General features: G+C 40.5%; 2 protein-coding genes across 3 annotated transcripts; both read left to right on the top strand.

The window, feature by feature from the left end:
• Positions 1 to 448: 448 nt before the first annotated feature.
• LOC149018035 (protein ROOT INITIATION DEFECTIVE 3-like) lies at positions 449 to 22,701 on the top strand. Of its 2 annotated transcripts, none has more exons than XM_089152368.1 (8): positions 449 to 794; positions 1,337 to 1,450; positions 1,613 to 1,702; positions 1,814 to 1,961; positions 4,821 to 5,020; positions 14,797 to 14,924; positions 16,620 to 16,870; positions 20,734 to 22,701. In XM_089152368.1, exons 1-8 carry the CDS (start codon positions 622 to 624, stop codon positions 20,908 to 20,910), a joined length of 1,281 nt encoding a protein of 426 aa, XP_089008494.1. In that variant the 5' UTR covers positions 449 to 621; the 3' UTR covers positions 20,911 to 22,701. The 2 variants fall into 2 exon arrangements, with proteins under 2 accessions (XP_089008494.1, XP_089008493.1); XM_089152367.1 differs by having other exon boundaries at positions 450 to 794; positions 1,569 to 1,702; positions 20,734 to 22,700.
• A 3,619-nt stretch (positions 22,702 to 26,320) lies between these two features.
• LOC149018034 (transcription factor HEC1-like) lies at positions 26,321 to 27,085 on the top strand. The gene has a single exon (XM_089154416.1). The coding sequence runs from the start codon at positions 26,321 to 26,323 to the stop codon at positions 27,083 to 27,085; it is 765 nt and encodes a 254-aa protein (XP_089010542.1).
• Positions 27,086 to 27,786: the final 701 nt, after the last annotated feature.

Here is a 27,786-nt window from a genome sequence, read left to right as displayed (position 1 = left end):
CTCTGTCATTTCAATGGAGCCAAGCTATATCATAGCAAGGGTGTTAGATTCACTCATTCTAATTCTCAAGTTTTCCTCTTTAAAATCTAAAGTGCAAGAGGCCCTGTTCAAGGTCGATCGTTGGTGTAATTTTGGAGGCAATCCAAAAGAAAAAGAATAGAGAAGCCATAAGTTTGTGACGCCGCCAGAGAAGCTGCTCTTCGTGAAATCAAGGAAAGATCAAGAATAAGGCCCAAGAAAGCAGAGACTAACAAATCACAAAAAAATCGATTCGGTTCGGTTTGGCTCATATGTTTGGGTTAATTGAAAATTAGCAGTAGATTCACTAAATGGATAAATTTTGCATGTGGGAGTATTAAACGGTCAAGATTCAACCATTCAAAGAATCGTCTAATTTAGCCGTACGCTGCTTAGAGCAGTGCCACCTAGGCACCAACAACCCTAACCTTCGTTTCGCAAAATTTCTGCAGAAAATCTTCTAAAATTAGTTCGGCGGGAACACCGTATCAGTGAATCGGAGACTTGCAAGTATAAGGTCTCCTTTAACGTTCAGCTTCTGTTCTCAAGGTGGTAGTTTACAAGAAATACTGATGGAGTTAGTAATTGCATCTTCTCCCATCGATGCTGGGATCAGTTGTTGGGACTTGCATTCCGGCGAAGAGAAGCTCCGTCACCGGTCATGTTCCTCTGCTTCTCATGGCCTCACTTTGGTCGGACGTCGCTTCCTTGCATCTTCACAGCTTCGGGACTCTTCTTCGTCTTCCGGCTCCATTCTCTACTGGTCTTGGAATAAGGTATTCTCTTTCACTCTCTTGCCTTCCTGTTCCCTTTATTCTTCAATCTATAGGAACTTAGTTCATCGCACAAAACTAGAAATTCCTTGTGCAAACAATGATACTAAGTAACTACTAATCACTTACTTATCACACCACCTTTTGAATGCACCGAAAGCCCTCGGCTTACTGATTAGGGCGGGTAGGTTCTGGTTGGTTGAAGATGATATTACTCGGCGTTCAGAACCAGCCTTGAAGTGAATGAATTAGAAAGAACGAAGAAGTAAGGAAATGAGGTTCTGATGAATGAAACTGGAATTTGCTAAAAGAAAATCTCACTCCAAGAATGCTCAGCTTTGAACCTTTGATCCGGAGGGCCGTTCTATCCACTAACCATGTAAAAAAATGATGGGTGGAATGGCGTTGTAGGAACCTGTAGGATTCGAACCGACAAATAGAAGTTTTGCAGACTCATGCCTTAGCCACTTGGCTACGGTTCCCTATCAATTCCATGTCTTTCCCCCTAATCACACCACTTTTTGAATCCCTTGATCTTCTTGCAGGCTCAGGTTGAAGTTAAAAGCTTTCCTGCTGAGCCAATCAATCCACTTGTTTCTTATAGTGAGGGAACATACATCATCGGAGGAGGATTATCTGGTGACATTTATATTTGGGAGGTGAGTTTTTTCGTTGTTTACTGGATATCTTGTTGAATTGTTGCAGATTTGGTGATTTTGGGAAATTTAAGTGGTGCCATTTTATTTTTAATTTCTTCCTATGTATATTACAAGCCAGGTATTTAGTGGCCGACTACTTAAGAGGTGGCGTGCTCATTACAGGGCTGTTACTTGCTTAGTACTGGCAGAAGGGGATTCACTATTAATCTCTGGAGCCGAGGATGGATGTGTCAGAGTTTGGTCGCTTATCATGTACTCTATTCCCCTCCTTTAGTTGTAGCATCATGATCGCTTTTGGGTATTTATAAAGGGTTTGTCTTATTGAAATGCTTATGATCTAGTTTGCTTCCTCTTTTTGTATAGGATGTTTGATGATATCGGGAGGGAAGCAGCAACACACCTCTATCTATACAGTTTCAGTGAACACACTCTTCGTGTGACTGCTGTTGTTTCAGGTTATGGAGGGTGCAATGCAATTGTTGTATCTGGCTCTGAGGATCGAACGTGTAAGGTTTGCTAGTTTTCCAAATGAGCTGCATTTTTCAGTCTTATGTAACTATAATTCATACAACTCATATTATATTTATTGGTATTATGATCAGTAGGGTAGCCAATATGTTGGACTTGTTGCAAATTAGACTTATTGAAACTTCTTTTTGGGGATGAACAAAATAATCATTAACCAAAACCCTGAAGGGGAAAAAGAATACAAGAGAGAGAAAAGGAGAGGAAGAGAAGACCCAGGAGGGGGGTGGGACCATAAAAAAAGAGGATCCTAGACCCTAGGAAACTACAACAATCCCATTCTCGAGGATATCCATTTTTTTTTTTTTGGTTTTTATTGAGGGGGGGGGGTTTGGTGCTGCAAACTGGCGGAAGCATGGAAACAAACGGCCCTCCAAATCACATCAAGAGATCTAGAGTTGGAGATTCATCTTATATGATTTCGCTCCCACCACAAGTGAGAGACCAAGGTAGGAACATGAGTTTACCAACCGAATCACAAATAGAATTGCCACCAAAGTGTGTGAAAAACCAAGCCTAATCTCTGGAGAAACCAAAGGAGCGCTAGGAGTGGGGCCAAATGGTGACAATAGATTTCGCCCACAAGGAGCTGGAGAAGGGGCAAGGAAGAAGAGGTGGTCTACATCTTCATGGCCCTTCCAACAAAGGGTGCAATTAGGGTTGACATTTAGGTGCCAGAGGTTAAGGAAAGACTAGGTGGGGAGGCCAAGGTTGTAGGCTGTCCAAGTGGTGAATATGTGGCGGGGAATATGACTTTTGGACCAAACTAGGGGGTGCGGAGCAAATGGGGAGGAAGGTTGCCGGATTAGGTTCTATGAAGAGGAGGTGGAGAAGATACCAGATGAGGAGGGGAGCTAGGTTATGAAGTCTTGGGGGAGGGGGTGAAAAAGAAAGAGGGGGGGGGGGGAGGTTGGACCACACTTGAGCTGAACTTAGAGGGGAGGGAGACCGATGGATCCAAGGTTTATTGGAAGTGAAGTCAAAGAGTAGGGTGAGTTTGGTGATTCGAGAGGCATAGGCTTGGCGAGGGCCAATTGTAGAGAATCAGAGGACACCAAGGTCAAGCCAAAAGTAGGTGGTAGAACCATCGACAACCTGGGCGGAGATTTCAAGGAGTGCTAGGGGTCTAAGGAGGAGGAGCTTCCTCCAATCCCCAGAAGGGTGAAGGGGAAGGGAAACAATCCAGATGGAGTTATCTTGTGACAAGTAGGAGTAAATCTAGTTGACCCAGATTAAGTCATGCATGGAGGAGATTTTCCATATAAATTTCAATAGCTAGCATAGTTGTAATCACAAGTCCTGTGAAAATTGAGATGACCCTTAGATTTTGGGTGACAAGCAGAGGGCCGGCTGATGGGGTGGAGAAACCTGTTGGAATCTTTGCCTTTCTAGAGGAACACTTAAAAGAGGGATTGCATGGCTCGTATTATTCCTTTGGGCAGGGAAAAACACCACACCAATAGAGGTAGCCTCATGCACTGGGATGCTCTTTTTTGGAGAATCCTTCTAATGCTAGGATTCTTTAGATCCAATCAGAGAATTCAATTGCAGAAATAGTATGCCTTTTTAACGGGAATTAGAACTGATATGCAATTGTGGGAAATAATAGAAACTTAGAAAGATACAAGTAGGAATCACCACTGGTACCCTAACCTTGGAATATCCACCAGGGTTCCTACTGAATCACCACAGCTGGAAACTCTGGATTTCTAAAGAGCTAAAGGAAAAGCAAATCTTTCATTTATCAAATTCATATTCAGCCAATATCCCTTAATGACCTACATTAAAGATTTGAAACAATACTCAAACTTAGAACTTGTACTAAGCAAACAGCGGCTAATAACAATAATTAACTATAGAATATTCAACTCTCGCTTACCCTATAACTGAAGTTAATAAATTTCATATTCTTCCTGCCTAGTCAGTGTTCAAGATGGCGCCCCCTCGATCCACTTCACTACTCAAGTTGATCCCTAGTTTGATTGTGGCAGGTGACTTGAATGTCATCAAAGCGTTTTAAAAAAGAAGAAGAATGAAATAAAATCTGCAGTTTTGCCCCATTTGCTAAGCCATCTGCCATTTTTGTGTAGGCATCGTTTGTTTGCTGGATTTGAAGTGGGGTGTGAAAAAGTGAACTTTTCCATGAAATCCCAAAGCATGGTTTGTTTGATCCAATGAGGTGGGGAAGTGGGTAGACAAGCTTCCTTAAATTAAGGAAGCTGGTTTTGCCAACATGGCATGTCACTTTTCCCACCCCATCAATTTAAAAAAGTCCTACATATTTAGTGGGACTTTGTAGGAAAGTGAGGGATATAATAAAAGTGGGACCCATATTTGCTACTTTTTCGCAAAATCCTTTCCTTATCCCCCCCGCTCCACTACAAGTGGGTTCCATGTGTTTATTTTTTCCACCCCTTTTTATTTTGCATACAAATGATGCCGTGGTGTCTTGCATGGAAAATTGACTGGTGATATAGGTTTGTGATTCTCTAGCATACATAGTGCTCTGAAGTGTTCTTTTCTTCTATCGTCAGTTGCTGCATTTTATTGCTGGATTATGTAGATACTGTTGTTCTGTTGGTATATGTCTTTTAGGATACTGTTAAAATACATAGAGGGTGGGTGGGCCTTGCTGCAGTAGTAAGGTTGCCCTATTTTGAACCAAAAGTCATAGATTCAAATTTGGAAACAGCCTTGTTGTGATTCAGGGCAAGGCTGCATACATTATGACCTTTTCCAGGCCCCGCAGCGGTGGAAGCCTTGGGCACTGGTTACACCCTTTAATACTTTTAAACACACATCCTGCTGTACTATTAAAAATGTATCCTGACATGAAGTCTCTCAGGTTTGGAGCTTGTCCAAGGGAAAGTTATTGAGATCTATTGAGTTCCCTTCTGTAATTGATGCTATTGCACTGGATCCCGGTGAACATGTATTTTATGCTGGCAGTAGAGATGGGAAGATATTCATTGCTGCACTTGCTGCTGAAAGCCCATCGAACAGCATTTATGGGAAGCATATCATTGGTTTGCTGTCAGATCACAGGTTTGTTGCTTCAGTTATTCTGAGTTTTGTTTTAGAGTCTGCAGTTCAACATGAATTATTTGTTTAATGGTTTTCACAACTTGTTCTTTTGTTGTATGTCTTCTTTGGCTTTGGTATTCTGGCAAGCAATTCAAATCTCCAGTATGAGAGTATCCTTCTTTTTATACATATGGTTGCCTTGGTTAACTTTTCTCAAAAGGTGATTATGCTTTGTAATGACCGATAGACTGATGGATCTTCAAGTGATTGGCTTAATTAGGGATCTGTGGAAAAGATTCTAATCTGATGGTTGGTGTGGCCTGGTCTGGTTGGTTATGGATAATAGAAATAGTGATAAATTTTTCACCAAGAAAATGTTGGGTAAAAAGTGGAAAACAAATTATGTAGACTTATAATCCAAATAGGTTTCTTTTCTTGGGAAATAGACTTGGGTTGGGTTATATACAAATGGGCATTTTATCCCATCGTTTAACTTCTGACTGGCCAAATTAGTGGATCTAAAGTATGGATAACTAGGTTGAGGATGATAATAGCTTCTTTACTTGGCTTTTATTTTTGTTTTCTGAAGTAGTTATAGTTTAGTTCCATTGATTTGTTTGACCTAGTGGTTAATCTAAGCTAGAAGGTGACCAGCACACGACAAAATTAAGTATTTTGAGTGAATTTCAGTTTCCTAGTTGGTCTAAGTTACCTAATAGGTTATGTGGCTTGGGTTAGGCCTTTCCCTTTTAGTGTAGGAATCTATTTTGAGTCTTTTATGCAAGGTTGTGACAGGGCCTATTATTGAAGCAAAATTTAGTGTTTGGAATTTGGCATTGGTTGCTGCCTTTCTTCTCTGAGAAAACCTTGTTTAGTGCTTAAAGTGCTTATGGGTTAGTTCCTTGTTGTTTCAAGTCCAGGTTGTGTGACTGGTGTTTGAAATCCAAGTGCTGATTAAAGTCCAGAGAAAATTACATATACACCCCTTGGAATTTATTCTATTACATTTTCACCCCTTATGTTTCCAAATATATATCAACCCTACACCTATTAGAATAATGGGGCTAAGTGATGAGTCAACCTCTACCATATTTTCCAAAATTTCATATTGCCCTTCTTTATTTCAAACCCTAAAATAAAAAACCAAAAGAAAGAAGAACAGTTTCATTTTTGGCTGCTACTCTTCACCACCACTGGCTTTTTCTTCCTCTTCTTCTATAACAATAGCCTTGTCACTTCTTTCTTCTCTTCCTCCATGCTGAGCACTGCATTGCAATATGATATTGATATGCCATTAAAGAATGACCCAGTTTCTTCAAAGATATGGGTTAACTATTGGTTTCCAATTTGTACTTTGTTTTCATTTAGCGGTTACTTCTGAGGTGGGAAAATTAACAAGTGTGGGCTGCCATGGGACTAGTGGAAGAAATCTATCACCTAATTTCCTGGCAGGTTATCAGTCTTCCCACCTTGAAATCCATGCTTTTGTCCCTCTTTCTCTCTCAATTGCAAAATGAGGGGGTTCAGAGGAAGCTAATAAGAAAGAAAAGCAAGAATCCCCTGTGACAAAAAGAAGGAAAAAAGGAGTTCCAAATTAGAAAAATGGAAGGAATATCAGCAAGCTTGTATAAGGAGCTGAGAGACAGCTTGAAGAGGAGACTACGAGCGTCTTGATGGGTCCAACAGGTTTCACCACCAAAGAATCGAGTGGAGCTGTTTGCTTCTTTGGAAGATGCCACCAGACTGGAATAACAGCTGCTAGGAAGTGATTTTGGCAGATCAAGGAGAAACGCTGAGGGTAGGCTCCACTACAGAAACTTAAAATGTAATTCTATTTCTTCTTAATATAAAAGCTCTCTGTTAATCGACTAAAATAATAAATATTTAATCAGTGCAAATGTGTCGTTTGTATTTAAAACTGATGGCATTGGGTACCGGGGAGACATTTGTAATAGAGTGAATTTCAAGGGATGTAAACATACTTGTTTACGAACCCGGGGGTAATATATGTAATTTTCTCCGAAGTCCAAGTCTCTGCTTGTTGGTGTTCCAAGTCAAACTTGCTGCTGATTCCTCGGTGTTAGGAGTCCAGGGGAGCTGTTAGTGTTTTGTCTTTCATGTCTAAGCTCCTGTTTTGGCTACAAGATCAGCCTGTGTTTGAAGATTCATCTTCTCTAACAAGTAACAAGGTTCCAGTTCAAATTATTGCCCATTTGAATTTTTTGCCATTAAAGGATTGCAACTGTAGTGAGTTGAATTTGAATTTGGCACTTTCTCTCTCCTAGTTTTCAGCAGAATGAGCAAGGTGCTTTTGTGAAGATTTTGCCCAGCTCAATCCAATTATTGTATTGTATTATCATCCCTTTTGGGCCAAATCATCCCCATTCCATCCTAACAAAACCATTTGAATCTCGTTCCACTCTGACCAGCCGATTTTCGAGAATTGCACTTTTACCTTCAGTCCCATCATGCTAGATAATCTATAACCCCAGATTTAGTTCTCAATTTATCATGGCTCCCACCATTGACCCTAGACCTAACCCTCAAGTGGCCAGAAACCAGGTGTTGTTCTACTTGAGTTGATTGGCTGGTACAAGATCTTGATTAACTGTGCCTAGTTGATCCCCTTCAATCTAGGGCTACATCAATAAATACAGAATATGAAAGAGTAAATAGGCTGTGGATTAGTGTAATTGTGTAAATGAGAAAGAATATGGGAATGAAAAAGCCAGATGGTAGTGCTGTGTTTGGGAGGATCAAATTTGAAAGTTGAGGTATAAAGAAGAACCAATATAATAGGAAAGATCAAAAGAAACAGAAAGTTTAGGAGAGAAGATAGGAAGGAAGGTGTGATTGGTGGGAAACAGAGGGAATAATGTGCATGAGAAAGAGAGAACACATCTAATGTAGTACTGTATTTGAAAGATCAAAACAGTAGCCAAATAGGACCTTTTCACAGGGAGACAATTGGCAACATCCAACCTCTAGCTAACACCACCTACCTATTAATGACTCAACTACTACCTAACTCTTGACAAAGGAGAACTCTTTTGACAATGAGTTCTCTTATTTTCAAATTAAAGCCCCTTTTATTGACTTTCTAAAAACTAGACTTAGGCTTAGGTCTAGACTATGAAGTTCAACATATGTGGGCTAACTTTAACCCACTAAAACAGCCCTAGCCCATAAAAGCCATGGGCTGGTTCAGGTGACAACTTTAGGCCTTTGATGGGCCTAACCCAATGGGCTTCTTCTTTCGTAAATATGTCTTCAATCGCATCAACTCTCCCCGGCTGAAAACATCGCCCGACGAATGACGAAGGACATGTAACGTCATACAAATCGGGATCGAGTTTCTTGAAATCATCAGCATGAATCCAAGTACTATCATGTCGTGGACGATTCTTCCATTTGACGAGGAAAGCATGGTATCCAGTGGCACGACGAGTGGTTTTGTAAGAGTCATCCAAAACCTCTTCAATGATGTCAGTGATTGGTGGCTTGAGTTGGGGCAGCCTCAACATTTGTTCAGTGTCTCCATCATCAGAGTGGTGTCCTACATAAAGATGTAAGTCAGCCACGTTGAAGACATTGCTTATGTTCATTTCTTTTGGTAGCTCGAGTACATAAGCATTTGGTCCAATGCGTTTCAGCACCTTGTATGGACCCATCTTCTTTGGATGGAGTTTGTTGTTGACCCCGTGTTGGAACCTTTCTGGGTTGACACGAACCATCACCATGTCTCCGGTTGAAACTCCACATATCGTCGATGATGATCTGTTGTAGCCTTGTAAACATCATTGTTGAGAGCTATTCTTCGGCGAACATCGCATGTACCCCGTGATATGGCGCAGAAACTCGCAGCCTCAATACTCACGCGTGCTTGTGGTGGTAATGGAATGAGGTCTATAGGCCGTCGGGGTTGAACTCCAAGTAGAATCTCAAAAGGAGTACGACGCGACGATTAAGCGAGTTGTTGTAAGCAAACTCAGCTATGTCGAGTATGGACGGCCATGTCTTCTCAAAGTCACGAACCAAACACCTCGAAGTTTCCCAAGCTTCGATTCACCACACGGCGCCCGCGGTTGTGGATGGAATGCGGTTGAAAATCAGTAACTTTGTGTTACTTTTCAGCCACAATGTCTTCCAAAAGTAGCTCGTGAACTTGACGTCACGATCCGAGACAATGCTACTTGGTTGCCCATGTAGTCGTACAACCTCCTTAAAGAATATCTTTGCAATGTGAGATGCATCAAAGGTCTTTCGACATGGTATAAAATGAGCCATCTTTGAGAATCGGTCAACCACAACCATGATGGAGTCGGATCGCTCTTTTGTGGAGGGTAGCCCAAGTACGAAATCCATACTAATATCAATCCAAGGTGCATGAGGAACGGTAATGGTGAGTACAGACCTGTATTTTGCTTGGTTCCCTTGGCTAGCTGACAGACTCTGCATCTCTTGATTACATGATCAACATCCTTTGCAATATGGGGCCAATAATACCGATCGGTAACTTGTATGATAGTCTTATCCTTGCCAAAGTGACCTCCCAAACCTCCGCCATGCAGCTCCCGTATGATGTGATGTCGTAGGGAAGAATTTGGAATGCATAACCGAGTTCCCAAAAACAAATACCCATCATGAAGTGAGTATTTATGATGTTGCTTGCCTTGCTGTAACTCCTTGTGTGGCATGTTGAAATCTTCGTCAGATGCATACTCATCACGTATCTGATCAATGCTAACTGCATGTGCTGAGAATGTGCTAAGAGTAAGTACTTTTCGACTCAATGCATCAGCCACCGTATTCTCCTTTCTTGCCTTGTACTTCATTGCGAACACAAACTCTTGGAGATAAGCAACCCATTTAGCGTGCCTGTTGCTTATCGACTTCCGTGAATGTAGATACTTCAGCGCCTCATGATCGGTATAGAGAATGAACTCCTTGCCGATGAGATAATGTCTCCAATGGCGTAACACCTGGACAACAGCATAGAGCTCTAGATCATATGTCGAATAGCGTCGCTTGGCATCATTGAGTTTCTCATGTAGAAAGCGATAGGGTGCCCTCCTTGCATCAATACACCTCCTAGACCAATATGTGAGGCATCGGTTGCTACCTCAAATATACAGCAAAATCGGCAGCGAAGTATTGGAGCCTTTGTCATCTTTTGCTTGATAAGATGAAAGGCTTTGGTTGCCGCTGCTGTCCACTTGAACTCACCTTTGCCTTGCTTCAAACACTCCGTAATAGGTGCCATGACTGCACTAAAGTTCCGAATGAATCTCCTGTAAAACGATGCAAGTCCATGAAAACTACGAACCTCAGTGATTGTCTTTGGTGTAGCCCAATCTATTATACTCGTTATCTTCTCTGGATCAGCTTTAACCCCCTGTGATGAGACAATAAAACCAAGGAACACAACCTTTGGCAGCATAAAGGAGCATTTCTTGAGATTGATGTATAGCTTCTCATGGCAAAGTACTCTCAAGACTTGCCGTAGATGATCGATGTGATCATCTGGATGCTTGCTGTAGATCAATATATCATCAAAGTATACGACCAAAAATCGACCAATAAAAGGACGGAGTACCTGTGTCATCACCCTCATGAATGTACTAGGTGCATTCGTCAGACCAAAAGGCATGACTTTCCATTCGAATAGTCCATCCTTGGTCTTGAAGGCAGTCTTCCACTCATCTCCAGGCTGAATACAAATCTGATGATAGCCACTTCTAAGATCCAATTTAGAAAAGATTTTAGCCCCGGATAGCATGTCCAACATGTCATCAAGCCGCGGTATAGGAAACCTATACTTGACTGTAATCTTGTTGATTGCTCTACTGTCCACACACATGCGCCATGAGCCATCCTTCTTTGGAGTCAGTAATGCTGGTACAGCACATGGACTTAAGCTCTCCTGAATGAATCCTTTAGCAACTCATTCACCTGTCTTTTGAGTTCATTGTGCTCTGTTGGGCTAAGGCGATAAGCCGGTAGGTTTGGTAACACCGAACTTGGTACCAAATCAATGGCATGTTGAATATTGCGCATAGGAGGTAGCTCATTAGGCAACTCATCAGGAACCACATCAGAAAAATCAGAAAGTAACTCTTTGATGGGTGGAGGGAATGTCGCCTCAGGTGGAGGCGTGACTACCCTTGTAACAAGAGCCAATACCAGCCCTGTATCATAGTGTGAATGAACTCCTTGTGAGGAACAACCAGCAGCTTCTTTTGCGGTATGGACAACAACTTTTGTGCTTCATTGGTCCCCTTTTGGTTGGTCCTCAAGGACCTCCGTTGACGCATTTCAGCTGGGACATTGACTGGGTGGAGGACAGTGTGAAGTCCTTTGAACTTGAATACACATTGGTTTTTCTTCCCCCAACCATAACATCATTATCATACATCCATGGTCGACCAAGCAGAACATCAGTAAGATGCAAGGGATTACATCACACCAACCTCTTCCCAATCGATGGAGCCAGGGAGAACACCGTGATTTACCTCCGAGTATTCCCATCAGCAAGGATACCCGAATGGTTGAAGGTGCTTTCCACCTCAAGTTTGCTCTCGCAAAGGTGTCGAAGTAACGTTGACACAACTCCCACCAACTATCACCAAAGCGGATATCTCCGGACTCATACGGCTGTAGAAGATACAAGGCCCAGCCTTCCTGGTTTCAGCCACCAAGATGCGGCACATATGAATGCCAAAGCATCACCTCAAGCACATCCCACAAGCAGCCCGCAAGTCCATCACGAGCGGGAGGGAATAGAGGATCTTCTTCCAAAGCATCACCTCTATTAGCACATCCCCTCATCGAGCGACTCTTCCACACCAACAGATTAATCTTTTGACGATGTGGGCAATATTTAGCATAATGTCCAACCCGACAGGAAAACATTGTGCTGGCGCCACTAGTCATAGGAGCCTTGCCCTATCTTGTCGGGTAGGAAAGTGGGTTGAGTAGGGGTTGTTGTTGTAGGTTTTGGTGCTGGAAAATCGCCAGCCTCCCGGCTGGTATCCAAACCTTTGTTGTTGGATGCCAAAATTCTTCCACACGAGGGCCTCAAAACAACCCACGTTCTCACATCCACAACCCAATGGCCCATGATTTCAGGCCGAAACCCAATCAAACGTGACAAGATTTGGATCTCCCTCTCGAATTCCCGTACGAGAAGAAAGAGAGTCAAATTGTTCATATATTCGCAACCGACAAGTTCCCTTCGAAGAGAATTTAACTTGTCTTGCAGCCAATCGAAAAGTAGATGACAAGTACTTTCCTCAGCTCTTCCTCATCCTCCCACGAGAGGAGCCTACACGATCTTCCAATCATATTCCGAGTTCTCCACCATTCACGTGCAGCCCAACAGCGGACGTGCTAACTTCATCTTTCGTACCTCCGAGAGTTCATACCAATCAAAATAGCATCCAACGCTGCCAACCAATCATAAAAGACTTGAGGATCATGCTACCCGAGTATTCTTTGAGTTCAAGCAACCCGGAGAGTCACCAACATGCTTATTGAATGTAGGTTGTTCCCAGCAAAATAACTCCGTAGGTGCTCCTCAAAAGTTGGTTACACAACGGAATCCTTTGGGTCCTCTCCCATATTCTTCGAGCAGGAAAATTGGCTCAGAATGAGCTGGATGGAATTCTTCACCAAGTGGAGGGTGAGGGACATGAGTAGAGGCAGCAACTCGGCCTCCATCGAGAACCCTCGTCCATTTGCCGGTCAGTGATTTGGTTGCTCAATTGTTGAACCATCTCCATCATTGCTGCCATAGGATTAGTTGGACGGATGGTCAGAACACTCCCGTCATGGCTCGATACCAAAAATGTAGTACGTATTTGAAAGATCAAAACAGAGCCAAATAGGACCTTCACGGGGAGACAATTGCAAATTTGATGGACTTAAGGTAGATAAAATTCAGATATAATGGAAGGCTGAAAACCGAAGTGGTAGAACAAGGATATTGGTTTAAGAACAAGGACTAACTAGGTCTTCAAAATAGCAGTATGCTATAAAGAAGAATGGATGGAACAATATAAGAGAATTAAGAGAACAATAAGGACAACAAAGAACAGCAACCGAAGGTGGATGATTGGATCGAACACCAACCTACCTTGATCAAACACAAGGGTTCTCCAAAGAGGAGGAATCAGAAGAATTTGATTAATCATCAGTTGCACCACACATAAGTTTATATAGATTCTAAAGAGACATAAATATTAATGGCAACGTCCAACCACAGCTAACACCACCTACCATTAATGACTCAACTACTACCTAACCTTGACAAAGGAGAATCTTTTGACAATGAGTTCTCTATTTCAAATTAAAGCCCCTTTTATTGACTTTCAAAAAACTAGACTTAGGCTTAGGTCAGACTATGAAGTTCAACATATGTGGGCTAACTTTAACCCACTAAAACAGCCCAGCCAAAAAGCCATGGGCTGGTTCAGGTGACAACTTTAGGCCTTTGATGGGCCTAACCCAATGGGCTTCTTCTTTCGTAAATATGTCTTCAATCTGCATCAAAATCAAAGCCAATTTTCCAAAAAAAAAAAATAAAAGAAAAAAAAAATAGGGGAGGAGAGGAGTTTTAAAAAAAAAAAAAAAAAAAAAAAAGAGAGAGAAAAATATATAAAGAGTACATAAGAAAAAAAAAAAAACTAAAAAAAAAAAAAAAAAAAAAAAAACAAAAAAAATGGGGGGGGGGGGGAGGGAAGGAGGAGGGGGGGAGGGGAAAAAAAAAAAAGAAAGAAGAAAAAAACAAAAAAAACACACAAAGGGGGGGGGGAAGGAAAAAGAAGAAAAAAAAAAAAAGAAAAAATAACGAGCCTGTCGCCTATAGAACCAACCATGGGTCAAAATTCTTTATTTGAAGGCTCGATTGATTTGATTTGGCACCCTTAACTGCATCGCTTTGTTGTCTTTCTTTCCTTTTCTTTTCTTCTTTTTTGGTAGACCATTAGTTTACCCTAGCTTACTAAGAAGAACTGGAATGCAGCTGTATCCATTTTTGGATTTGGCATCTGTTATTTGTATGGTAGCCATCCATCTAGATTAGTACTTTTAAAAAAAAAATATTCTTTTAGCTTTAGGTAAGATAGTAATTTGTATTAAGAAAAGAAAGGGGATTTTTAAATTTTTAAATTTTTTATTTTTTATTTTAACTGGCACATCCGAGGTACATCAACAGTGCTGATTTTCAGGCCACTCACTCAGTAACCCTACCCTTCCCACCTTTGGCAATGCCGTCAGGAAGGGTTGAACCACAAGCAAGTTCACCCATTAATCAAACGTGAATCTGAGGTTCCCTTTCTATTTCAGCTTGGGTTATAGATGGTCAGTATGACGTTAGTAAGTTGGTATGAGTCTACAATTTGAGAACATTTTGTTCCGAAAGAATCGAGTAAAAGTGCAACTAATTTTAATATATTAATTTCCCCCCTCAGTTGTATCTAATACTGTTGAACATTATTTCATCATACATATTTTGATTTTTCTGATGGAATCCCAATGTTCTCTGGGTAATATCAAGTGAATATATTTTGATCCAGTTGTATAACTTTGTAAATCTATATGAAGGCATGCAATTATCTGGCAAATAATTTATGGTAGGTTTTTAGTGGAAGTCTGAAGCATATCCTATTGATAGAATAGATCTTTTATCTTGCAAGTTTTAGATGTAAAATGCCTTTATTGTGTTGATGTTGCCAAAGTTTCACTTGTTGTGAATTTGACCCTTCTTCTTGTTTTTGTTTCTGGTGCTTGGTTCACAGTAAGGCTGTAACTTGCTTGGCATTCAGCTCCAATGGAACTTCATTGGTATCTGGATCAGAGGATGGTTTGGTTCGAGTTTGGGACACTAGAACCCAAAACATTGTTCGTATATTTAAACATGCAAAAGGTAAGAGTCTGACCTCAAATAAAACTACTCTAAGATTCTCATTACATCATTTGCATGGTTTACTGTATGGATGTGAACATGAGCTAGACCATTAAAGCTTCTATATTCATTAATCAAGGCCACTAGGGCTTTCAGAAGCGTTATCTATTAATTTTTTTTTTTTTGGGGGGGGGGTTGAAGATTAACATATGAGTGAACAAATCTCATTCCATCAAAGGATGGTAAATCAATAATATTTATTCATCTTCCTCAAAGAGCTTAAGAGTTCATGAAGGAGAAAGATGAAGATAATCTATCAAGGGTAGTTAGCAAGAACTGGCTGGCAGTCCGTTTCTTGTAAGCTGTGAAACTCCTGCAGTAACGAAGTAAGTATAGCGACAAAGGGGGGTGGAATGAAGTAGTGAATGCTCTAGAAGGGGCTGCTTGCTAACCTGATCAAGTGGAACTGTGGAAGGAGATGGGGACTTTACAACTTAGTCGGGGATCGGACTAGGTAGAGGTGCAAAATGGGTCTTGACCCCACATCTGATGTAGTTTAGCCATCCAATCCATTTTCATCTTCATCTGACTCCCTAGTCAAGGACTTCAACCATTCAATTATTCAATGTGTTAACCTCCCTATTGAGTAAGACCATTCAGTTCTCTGTGTTGATGTATTATCTAATATCGGAATTGTTCCTTTGGTTCTAAGCAAGAAATCTCCTCATGACAAGCAACCACTAATAACAAAAAAATGAAGAAACAAATTGAGACAACACAGAGATTTAACATGGTTCACACACCCAAGCTGAAGCAGTTTTACAACTGAAGATGATTACAATGGAGATTTCTCAAGAACATCCAAATCAGCATTACAAGTTGTCACCCAAAACCCTAAGTCAAACCACCCCCCCCCCCCAAAAAAAAAAAAAAAAAAAAATCTCACCGCTCCTTTGCAATTAAACATAAGCATATAAATAGTGCTCCAAGCCCTTCGCTGCCATCACAGATCTGAGAAGACGGGTCACCACTAAAGTATGTTGGAGGCTTGGAGCATGTCAATCTTCGAAACTGGGTCCAAGAATTCAAGGCATATCTAAAGAAATCAAGGCCAAAAATCTATAGAACCAAACACTACAAATATAAACTTGACCTTCTTCAACATAAAGGAACATGACTTACAATTTTGGTTGATAACAAATAGCATCATTTCTTTGAAAATTGTTATTATATATATAAGGAGTAATGAGGTTATTGGCTTCTAGATATTGAAGTTTTACCTCCCTTGATTATTTTCTTATACTTGTAGGTGGCCTCTTTGCTACATGACCACCTCCTTTTGATAGGATGATGGATGTTTAATATTTTTGTCCTTTTTAAACTACTGCCATTGCTTGAAATGTATTGAACTGGCAATTTTTTTTTTGTTTTCCAGTAATGTTTGTTCAGATAGGCCTGAAGAATGTTGCTAATATCATTTCCGGTTTTCCATTATTAAATTCATAATATGTTATTATTACTAAAAATGTATGTAGCAACTGAAATAATTTTATTTACTTGGTTGTAGTAGATCTGTTTCAGGCAGTTTGTACTTGGATTTTGTGATAGTTCTCCAAGTAGATCACTGATAATTTAGTTCAAGGTTTAGAATTTCACAAGGTATACCTTCTGCTTGGATAATGATTCCTTTTTTTTTTTTTTTAATTTATTTCTCAGGTCCTGTCAACAATGTTCTAGTAGTTCAAAAACTCTTCACTGAAATTGATCAGGAAGTAGGCAGTACTCAAGCTTCTGTACCTAAAAGGACTGCATCATTATTACCTCCACCATTGGAAAAATATGCAAATTCATCAGATGAAAATAATGATCCAATGGCTGTAATTTCTCCTCGGCCTTTCTGTGGAAAACCTCTAGACGCTCCATTCCATAGCTCTCATGTGATGGAGAATCAGATCAATGAGCTTCAGGTTTTAGTTTTCCTTATGGCTTTAATTTAATACTCTTTATCAAATTGATTATTTAAAATGCCATTTTTTTTTTTTTTTTATCTTTGTCGTCCATTTGTTCTGTGCATAGACTTGTTTGCTTTCTATATTCGCCTTTAAAAGAGCATGATTGACATAGAATCTGAGTGGGGATGCTTTCAGGATCAGTTCTGAGGGATGGCCAGATTAAATTCAGAGAGGATACAAGGGTTGTAATCTAGGGAAGATGAAGAGTCACCTAGCTATGGTTTGAGGTTGAGGTGGTTCAATGGAAGGTTGAAGATGACAGTGATATGTAAAATTTAAACTAAGAGCGAGAAGATATTTTGAAAATAAAGTATAGCTTTTGGCTGCAAGAGATTGACTAGAACCCACTTCTGGTTTCCACCTGGGTCACCAAAGGAGACTTACAAATAAAACTCTCAAAGAGAAACTTCTATATTTAATTCTTTTGTTGTTGCTGTTTCTTTTTCTTTTTTTTTTTCCTCCTTCCAGTTTGGGGTGGTGGAGGTGGGGGGAGGGGTTGTAAATTACTCTTCAGGTGGCTGGTGTCTTAATGAGGTCATCTTGGGCGTCAATCCATGAAAATGGGCATTTGAGGTGTGTTGTTAGTTAGTCCTATTCTAAAATACGTAAAATCCCAAATTTATCCCTCTCAACTCCATCTTACTCCACCTCCCTAACCCTCCACCTGTGCTGTTCATTGCCTCGACCTCATGACTCATGTCCACCTCAGATTCTGTGCATGGTTCCAGATGACAGGCAGGTGCAAAGTGTAGGGAGCATTGTGGTTCGAGGGGGAGGGAAATTATGTCTTTGTTTTTTCAGCAATCAGATTCATAGGATATTTGGTTCCGTATAGATTCGTTATTTAATTTGGAGTCTTGGAGTGTTTGGCTCACATCATCGTTAGATGGATATTGAACAGAATGGATCGAGTTATGTTTGTTAGAGCCTATGTGGCTGGTCTGTGAATGTGAGCATGTTTTTCTCCATCTCCCCCCTTCTATTATGCAATTTCCTTTTCAGCTTTTTTGTCCTGTTCTTCTAATTCTCCCTCTGTGAAGGCCCACCATAGCCGGCCCATTCGTAAGTTTCTATTAGGTAATGGCGACGTGATTGGAGAGGAGGTAAACTTAATGAGGGATAAATTTGGAATTGTTCAAGATTTCAGATTAGGAGTAATTGAAACCCAGGTGTTTCAAAAAGTACCATGCAGTTTCTAAGATTCCCCTAGGCTGCGTTTGTTTGTTGGAATAAAGGTGGGGTGGGAAAATTCTTGAAAAAAGTGTAGATTTTTTTACTTTTCCCTTAAATCCCAAAATGGAAGATTGTTTGGTTGCTTGGGGTGGGAAATTGTTTGGTGACGTGGCAACCCAACTTTCCCACCTCAAGCCATTTTAAAACCCCAAATATTTGGTGGGACTTTGTGGGAAGTTGGGAAAAGTAAAAAGTGGGACCCACCACTATCACTTTTCCACAAAACCCTTTCCTTTCCTTTCCTTCTCCCTCACCCCACTACACATGGGACCCACATATTTTTTTTTCCCACCCCACCTTTGCAAACAAATGCAGCCCTAGTTTCAGCAAGGGCTGGTCTGGCAGTTAAAACATTTCAGTGGGTGTCCATATTAGCTCCATGCTCGGGTTCTGATGTAGTAAGCATCTTTAGAATGGACTTGACTATGCTGGTTATTCTACTCATTCGTTACCAAGAAGAATGCTGATTTGTTTACTCTCTCCCTTTCTCTCTCTTTGGGCTCGGGGGGGGGTAGTTGCTGTTTAACGCCATTTATTTTTTTTAACTTTAAAACCAATTCTGGTTTACTGTTTTTAGTGTTTACACTCATCTTGTATCTGTTTATTACCATTTTGGATAGGACACTGAATAAGGAGGGAAAAATGGAACCTCATCCCTGTGGTAAGAAAATATAGGATAAACGTTAAAGCCAGGAAATAATCTTATGACATGTGAACCCGGTATCTAGGGTTTAGTTGATGGATACAAGCTCTAAATCTAAGGTTCCCCGCCAGGATCTTAATCAAGTGAAGCAACAGTAAACTAGGGTTTAATCATCTTGTATTTAGGTCTTCAAAGGTTTACAACATCTGCTTAGGGCTTTGTACACCCTGCAGTTAGGTTTCTAGAGGCTTAGGGTGTATCAGGGTTGAGGGAAGGGAGTATACAGTTCGCCCAGGCTGGTTTAGGATAGGGGAATGAGAGAGAGAGAGTTCTGAAGTTTAGTTTCCAGGTTTAATTCCAAAGCCAGGGTTTCTTAAGTTCTAGGGGTTTTAGAGAATGAACAATAGTTGGGATTAGGGTTGAGTCTCTAAGGAGGTTTAAGAAGGATGAACCTGAAAGGATTTAGGGTTTGGACGAGAGGTTGAGAAGAATTAGGGTTTTGAAGTTTTGGGGTTTTCTAATGAAGAAGATGAAGATTAGGTTTTACTAGGGTTTAGGGGGAAGGAAGGGCTGAATTGAGGATCAAAGGTAGGGTAGGGGGAGGGGAGTCTAGTTCCTAAGAGGGTGGGTATTGGTTAAGGGGTTAGGGAAGTCTAGGGGTTTCAGGGTTAGGTAAAATTTGGTTTTAATTTTCTGGGAAATCCTAAGTTGCCGCAAGTAAGAAGGAAGAAGAAGATGAAGAAAAAGAGAAGAGAGGGGCTAGGGAATGATGATCTAAAGCTGGGGGAGAGAGGGGATGGAGGAATAGGGATGGGGGAGGGGTAAGGGTGCTGCCACAGGGTAGGGAAAGGGGGGAGGGCGATGTAAGATGGGGGGAAGGAGGCTGTAGTTGCAGGTTTTAGGGTTTGGGGATGGGGAAGGCTCTAGGTTAAAGGAGAAAAGGGGAAGGGGCATTGCTAGGGGTGGGGTGTCTTATACTTGAAGAAGGCAAGGGGATTCAATGGCATTACAAATTATGTAGAATTCACACACAATAGCAGCCGCAAGTTCCCTCTAAGGAACCCACGACACCTAAGTTTTGCTCCTTGAATTCTCAATTTTATTCATTAAACATATTCTGCCTTTTACTAACTAGGTTAGAGAGGTTTATTTATGGCCTTTGTTAAACAATTTAAGCAAAGATGGGTTCAAAATCATATACCTTGGTGATCTTTTATGCAATGGATCTAGACATGGCACCTCTTTACGTTCCCATTCGCTTTATCTTCCTTCTAGCATTCCTTCAATCCACGTTACTTTCCACGTTCCAAATCGACAAACCACTGATGGAGGTTCAAGATCGACTTCTCTCATAGAGAAAAGTCATAGAGAGAGCGAGGAGGGAATTCGAATTTTCACACGGTTACCTTTTGTATTCTTTCTCTCTATTTATTATATTCTTTCCGTCAGCCCTAGCGGGTTGATTAGAGTCCCACTTAGACTTCAACCAAATAGAGGGGTAGTTATCTATGAATACCCAACTGCGTTGCCGCCACCTTGGGTGCAAAGTGTAGTGGGTCCTACACCCACTCCAATTAAAAATCTCTTACTTGCCACAAGGTGGTGGTGTTTCCAAATTAAATGCTCTCATCTACTAAATTCTTTCAATGCGAAAATGGAATGTGCGGCCTATAGAGATGCATTCAGGGCAAGATTGCTATTCAAGTCTCCATCTAACCAACATAGCTTATCTGGTTGTACTAGAGGGCTGTAGAGTGTGAGGCTACCACCCTAGACCCTATTTCTGCCCTGGCTCTGGTTCCCATCAATGTCAAGAAATAAATTTTGTTTTTGTTGTTTTTTGATAGAAATTTAAAATCCATCAGGCTTGTGCTGTTTTATTTATGGGTTTTCAAAAATTTGGGACATCAGTTCATAATCTACCTTCTGGTGTATTCTTCAGCAACAGGGTTCTTCTGCTGCTATTAAAATGGAGTTGGAGCGCGCAAAGGCTGATTGCAAAAGATCACTTGAAATAGCCCAACGGTGGAAAAAAATGTGTGAAGAGCAGCGTCTACACTGTTTGAATGAGTTTCTGGATGGTGACCAAACAGGGAGGTCCAGTAGAAATTCTACCTGATAACTTGGACCTGGGTCAAGGAATCAGAAAAGTTTTGTAGGTAATAGTACTATGTGTGTGTGTGCGCTCTTGAAGGTTATGCTTGGCACCTTCGTCAGGTGTGCACACTTGCTGAGATTTGGTCACTGGTTCATGTCGTGGAGATGGGTAAGGCTGTGTACAACAGACTTTCCCCAAGAACCTTGTGTATTGGGTATGGCCTTTTTTTAATTAGTGCGTGATTTCTTGTATGATTAAGTTGTATTTATTTATTTTTATCAAAAATGTAGTTAAATTAATTTTTGCCTTCGTTGCTGATGGCATATTAAAAGTATGACGAGAAAAGTTAAGATTCAAATTAGATTTTTTTTCCTGTCTCTTCTGGTAGAGATGAATGCTTCTTTTCCTCAGTCCTTTCATATGATTCTACCAAGTCCCCTTGTATCTGCTTTCCGTGTTTTCCATGTTTTGGATGAGTGAATATTACAATTCCTTGGTCACATACGGATTTAGTACATTGCAAATGAAAATCTTCATTTCTGGAAAGTGGAAGAAACTAGAATTATAGTTTTAGAACAGAAAATATGAAATATTGTCTCCTCTCCACTAGAACATCGTGTACTTTTGCAGTCCAGGGGGAAATTAATTCCTGTATTCCAATTACTGCATTGCTTGCCTCTTCCGTATGCATATCATATCATGTTCTCTTATGTGAATGTTTCCTTTTTCTTCGGAATGTATTGCATTAAAAGATCCTACTTGATTGAGCGTGCTGTTTCGTTTAGCTCCATGATTTTGTTCGACTTCTGTTTGGTTTTGATTTGATGTGCCACAGTTACCACTTTTGTCTTTCCAAACAGCAGAGGGAAGTTGAATGGTAACTTCAAATCTCACTTCAAGAAGTTGATACAACACCAGATAAGGGACTCCAATGCCTGCCTTCAATTCAAGCTCGAACCTGTTGTCATGGCACCTTTAGAATAGTTCTGGTAACATGTTGTGCTCCTTATTTCTTCCTTACATGGTCTGAGTCGCAGCATGGTTAATTCATTCCCAAAATGTACCTTTCTTCCTGATATACAGAAGTCTGATTGCACTTCCGGCTCATCTTAATTAGAATTGCCTTCGTCGCGTTTCTGTGTGACCTTTTTTGAGTAACCAATCATTGTTGCTAGTCTTTTCATGCTGATTGAATAAAGCACTCCCTTGAGCTCACCGTCATTTTGAATTTCAAAGCACTCCCTTGCCACAGATCACCATCATTTTGAATTACAATAGTTGCAACGGTGCATGATGATCCCACTTCCTGATTCACAGCCAAGTACCACTTCCAGGATATGAGAAGCTTCCTGTTTTACTCAAGGATGAAAGAATGCCACCTGATGATGCACTGCAGTGTATGTGCCTGCACCTAGAGACAGCCAGTCTCAAGATTACTAGCTTCCATGAATAGGCATGGCAGGGTGTTAATTTCATTCTTGGCTGTGCTCGAGTGTAGGTGCACACCTCAGTGCACGACTGGAGAGGCATTCCTCTGCCAGTTACTTGATTCAGAGGAAAAACAAATTAAATCTTAGATTTTGGGAAAGGTTGTAACTCCCTGTATACTCTTAGCTTCTGAGTTGAAAAACAGAGGTATTTTCCATTTAGGCAACCTATTTATTACCATCCAACCCAAAGAAATGCTTTTCACCAGGGGTGAGAAAAAATGAAAAAGAAAAAAGAAATTCTCATTTCCCCATTAAGAGGAACAAAAATTTTAAAAAATAAAACAAAGGAAAAAGAACCTGATGCCACCACTATTCCATTGTCCTATAAGATATCAAGGTAAATGTTTTCCTATGGGTATTTGTAACACTGTTCCTTTAAGATGGCAGAACTAATGTTCCTGGAGAACTCTCGTCAAATAAACCTGCCTGGTGGCGGTACTTACAAATTTTTGATAAGATAATTGTAACTCTCATGCTTGAGAAAGAGAAACACCACCAAGCTGTGCACCCAGTTATCCTTGAACCTCCTCCTTGCAACCCTAAGCAACATGTATACCATTGTTATCTAGGGTTTAGATTTGTCTTTTTTTTGACTTGTTTAGGTCTCCCAAAAAGAAAAATTACTTCAGGAACATACAGAAATGCAATAAGATCAACTATTCAACCTCTTCATACATTGTCCATGCTAAGTTTGTGTCTTCAACCCATGATAAATAATATATCAAAGACATGAATAATCCATAAGCAACTAAAAGGTCTGAACTTCTTGGAAGTGTCAAAACATGTTCAGTTATGGGTTAATTCACGAAGCCTTTAATGAAAAGGAAATTATGGAACTCTGTCTAATATGATTATGTTACTTTCATTAGGCTTCTTGGATGTTGTCTTTGATAAGAGATAATAAGAACCAATTATGCCTAAATTAGAGGCCTTTTCTTCTGCTTGGTTTGCTGACGACTAGGTTAATAGTATATGTTTATTGACTCTTTATCCCAAATCGATGGCCAAGCTTTTAGGTAATGTTCCAGAGAGACAAAACTGCGACAACCCAGAAATAATTTCTAGTTCCATTATTATCATCTGCTCTTCAAAGGCATTTTTTAATAGGATCAAGATAAAAATTTTCTCTTACCCCATTAAAGTGGGGAAATATTTGTTGGATAATGCAGAAATTCATCTCGACAAGGCTTCTGGAGACGATGTATGGAACAAGCAGTGTTTTAAATTATAAAATTGGAAGTATCCAACCTGTGCACAAGCATCTCTATACAATTATGCTGTCATGGCATTGGAAATCAGAGTCAGCCCTTCAGGTGTGACAACGATGAACTGCAGTAATGGCTTCTCAGTCAATCGCAGCATCAGAAGCTCTTGTTGCCACCTTTTATGGTTAAAAGAAAAAGAAGGGGGAATGAGAAGTGGTAGAGGAGAGGACATAAAGAATGGTGTATACTTACTGACTTGTGAGACCGGAACAGGAATAAAATAGAAGCAAACAACCTGAAAGATGCGATTTTACGGTGACAGTTGATAAGTTCAATTGAGTAAGAAGAAAACAATCCCTATGGAAGCGATGAAAACCATGAAGAGCCCAGAGAGAGAGAGATGTGGGGACCTTTCTGGGTTCATTTAATAATCCAGGACTCGATCTGTATGTTATTATAATATTTTCTATGTGAATTAAACCATTCAATTTTCTGCTTCTGCAGTTCCCAATGGAAGAGAGAGAGAGAGTGGCAGTGGGGGAAGATTTATTCTTCAAAATTTGATCCTTTAGATATAAATATAAAATGGTATAGAAAGAAAGAAGAGATTACAGAAGATAAGGTGGAGCTCCTGAGATAATGCAAAGTTAAATTCTATCCCACAACAGGATCTTTCTTCTGCTATTATCCAACAAGACCTCATCTCATCTGTAGAGATCATGTCCATTATTTACGTCTCCTGGGTACAGATAAATTATTTATTAAATTTCTTTCTGGGAAGTTGGAGAGAGAGATGCATGCAGTTTTGGTATTACACTGTTGCTTGCTCTGCTTTCTGCTGCACTCATTTTGAATACTGGAAAACCTTCCAACTATCCTGGCTTCTCTTTCATTTGCAAGAATACAACTGTCATGCTAATGACTCATGGGTTTTCATTTGCGGCAGTCGTTGCTGCCAGCAGCTAGTCGCTGCAATCACGCCACGTACACAGATATAAATTCAATGACTGTGAATGAAAATGCGGAGATTCAAGCATAAATATGAACTTTTTTTTTTCTAAAGAATTGCAACTTAGAAGAATCAAACCCGAATAGACTATGAGGAAGGAACAACGGTAGGCTCTTCAATTCTATCATTCCCCTTGGTATTTTATCTAGAATTTGATTGTGAGAAAGCTGAGACGAGGATGTCTTGGGGCTAGGGTTTTGGGTCCTCTACCATAAATTCTAAGTCTTCGGGTAATTTTTTGTAAATCTTTGAAGAAAATTAACTGAATCAATGCAATTATCATATTACCCTTATTTATTACTGTAAAATTCATTATCTGACGAGTTGAACCCACGACCTCTCCACTGGTAAGTCAAGTTCCTAACCATCCTACTCTCGTAAAAAGCTACGTGTAATAAAAAGCCGGTTTTTTTCTCTTTTAAATTCTGGTTCACCACATCGTAATAAGTCGCTAGTAATATCGCAATTCGCAACACAACACAAGACGAGGATGAGAGCAGGTTTGCATCAGCACCTGATCCACCTTGAAGAGCGTTCCCAAGCAATGACAATGAGAGGGAGCTGAGATGATGCTGGTCCCAACCCAGCAGTAGTTGCAGGCTACCTGATTTGATGGTGAGATGAGGGGTAATGATACTGTGAGTGCCAGTGTTGATTCACCACCCACACCACCGACACCGACACAGATATGCATCGGCCACCACCTGCCTGGGATGTATCATGTATGTCGATTCTTTTGCTTGCACTCGTAATAAGGAGTCTGCCAAGGGAAAGCCGTAGAAGCAGGAGAGAGGGCTGTCCTGAGTCCTCAGCTCTGAGACACCTTGGACTCCTCTCATGTGAGTGTGGGATATAGAGGTCTCCAAGCAAAGTACTTCTTTAGGTAGATTCGGCGTCTGAATCACCTCTCCGTCAGGCAAGAGGTAAGTACTACCCTGACACTTCTCGACACTAAATAGGTGTATGACTATGGGACTTACAATGAATCGTATCTCTGATTTATTTTGTTAATACTTACAAGTAGATCTGTATTGCGTGGTGAAGAAGCGTAAGGAAGCACATACTTTTCCATTATTGGAAAAGTAATCGAAAATCTATGGGGACTCTTATTCATATTCATTTGTGTTACCACTCTCACCCCACCCTTCCAAATGTTACACCATATAACTCAATTGGTCTCCACCCTTGATAGCATCTGGGTTTGAGCTATGCCTGAGTTGCTTTAAATGCTTCACTCCAGAATGGTCTCTGTTATCTCTGCTGATCCAACAATATAGATTTGGATCCAACTTTTCTGAGATGACCCAATAGGGCATAAGACCCAGGGCCTTGGCTCAGGAGAGATGGTTTAAAAAGATGGAAACCGAAAAGCATTTAATATTATTCTGATCACACCACCACTTGTGTTATATATATCGACTTCCTATCTGATTGTTCAGTCGATACCCCCATAAAAATAAGCATCTTCCTTTTATTCTTTCCTATCCTTTCCTCTTCTCTCTTCTCCTCACTCAGATTCAGTGCTTTTCTTTTTCTCTCTCTGCAAAATTCTGATACATCTCTCTAGACCTTTCACTGCTCACTTTTCCCTACCTTCCCCATCTCTATGCTCTCTTAGTTTCGGAGTGAAGCTTCTCTACCTTTTCTATTCTAAGGCCTCACTTGCATTTAATCCTTCTCATATTATTTCATTTCCATCTCTCCTTTTTGCTTCTGGATTGTAATTCATGGACTTAGACCTGATAAAGTCTGCAACAGAAGATCAGGTGGAGATGATGATGATGATGAACATGGACAACAAGCTACCTGAATTCTGCAGACCCTCCCCAGATGTAGTTTATGACTTAACATCTTTGATGGAGTTTTCATATCCTAATGGTACTCGCATTGGACCCTCACCAATTACCTTTGATAACCCACCGCATATGCCTTCTTCACAGGTATTACCCAACCCACCTTCCACCATTACATTCCTGGGCACTGCAGCTCAAGAAGCATTTCACAATCCCACGTCAGCTGCGTGGTTAAAAAATTCTGGTCAAATAGATTTATCAGGTGCAAGTTTGTCACACAAGAAGAATTCAGTGGCAGCAATGAGGGAAATGATCTTTCGGATTGCCGCGATGCAACCAATTCACATTGACCCAGAATCTGTGAAGCCACCCAAGCGAAGGAATGTGAAGATATCAAAGGATCCACAGAGTGTAGCGGCAAGACACAGGAGGGAAAGGATAAGTGAGAGGATAAGGATTCTTCAGAGATTAGTTCCTGGAGGAACGAAGATGGATACAGCTTCAATGTTGGATGAAGCTATTCACTACGTGAAATTCCTCAAAACACAGGTGCAATCACTGGAGCAAGCTGCTGCAAATAGGCCTGCTGGTATTGGGTTCCCTATTACTGCTTCAGTTTCTAATCAAAATTATTCTTCTTCAGCCAAATTTTATCAGCCTGCAACACCAGCTTTCGTTGCTACCCAGATGCTTAGTTGAAAATGGGAGGATTAGATTGTAAAGAGAAGATAAGTTGTTCCAGTTTATTTACATCAGATCAACTCTTATTCACATCTTTTACTTTGTGATCTTGAGTTCCTTTTCAAATAAATAGAGTTGGCTAAGCTTCACTGACTCTTAGTCTCTCCCTCTCCCTCTCTTTCTTTTTCTTTTGTGGGTATGCACCATTAATCATGGATTATTTGGAAAACCTCAAAGGCGGTGATAAAGAAAATATCAGGGGAAAAGCTTCTGTAGATTTAAGTTTGTCATGATCTTCATAGGGGTTTGGAAAGAGACATCTATATGAAAGTGAGAAAGACAAGATAATAGGGTAAAGGAAAACTTGAAACGAAAGATTTCCAAACCATATTCAAAATGGAACGAGAGTAAATCAAAGAGAAGAGAGAAAATGGATCTAGTCATAGGAAAACTTGAAATGAAAGATTTCCAAGTCATGTTCAAAATGAAACAAGAGGAAATCAAAGAAAAGAGAGAAAATGGATCTAATAGTTATAAAATGCATGGAGAGTTACACGTGAATTTCTGACCTGCAGTGTTTTTTTAACAATTTGCTAATTCCTTCACCCTTTTGCAGCAGTGAAGGCTGCTCCCAACGTCTGACTCATCAACCCACGTGGCAGTCATGATGTAACATGTCACCTTGATCTTGCTGGTTGGCGTCTGATGTGGCGGTGCCT

The sequence above is a fragment of the Hakea prostrata genome, chromosome 4, assembly GCF_041222555.1.
Source record: "Hakea prostrata isolate BN-2017 chromosome 4, UWA_Hpros_2, whole genome shotgun sequence".
Lineage (NCBI taxonomy): Eukaryota > Viridiplantae > Streptophyta > Magnoliopsida > Proteales > Proteaceae > Hakea > Hakea prostrata.
Note: the sequence above shows the minus strand (reverse complement) of the source record. Positions and strands in the feature narration are given on the sequence as shown.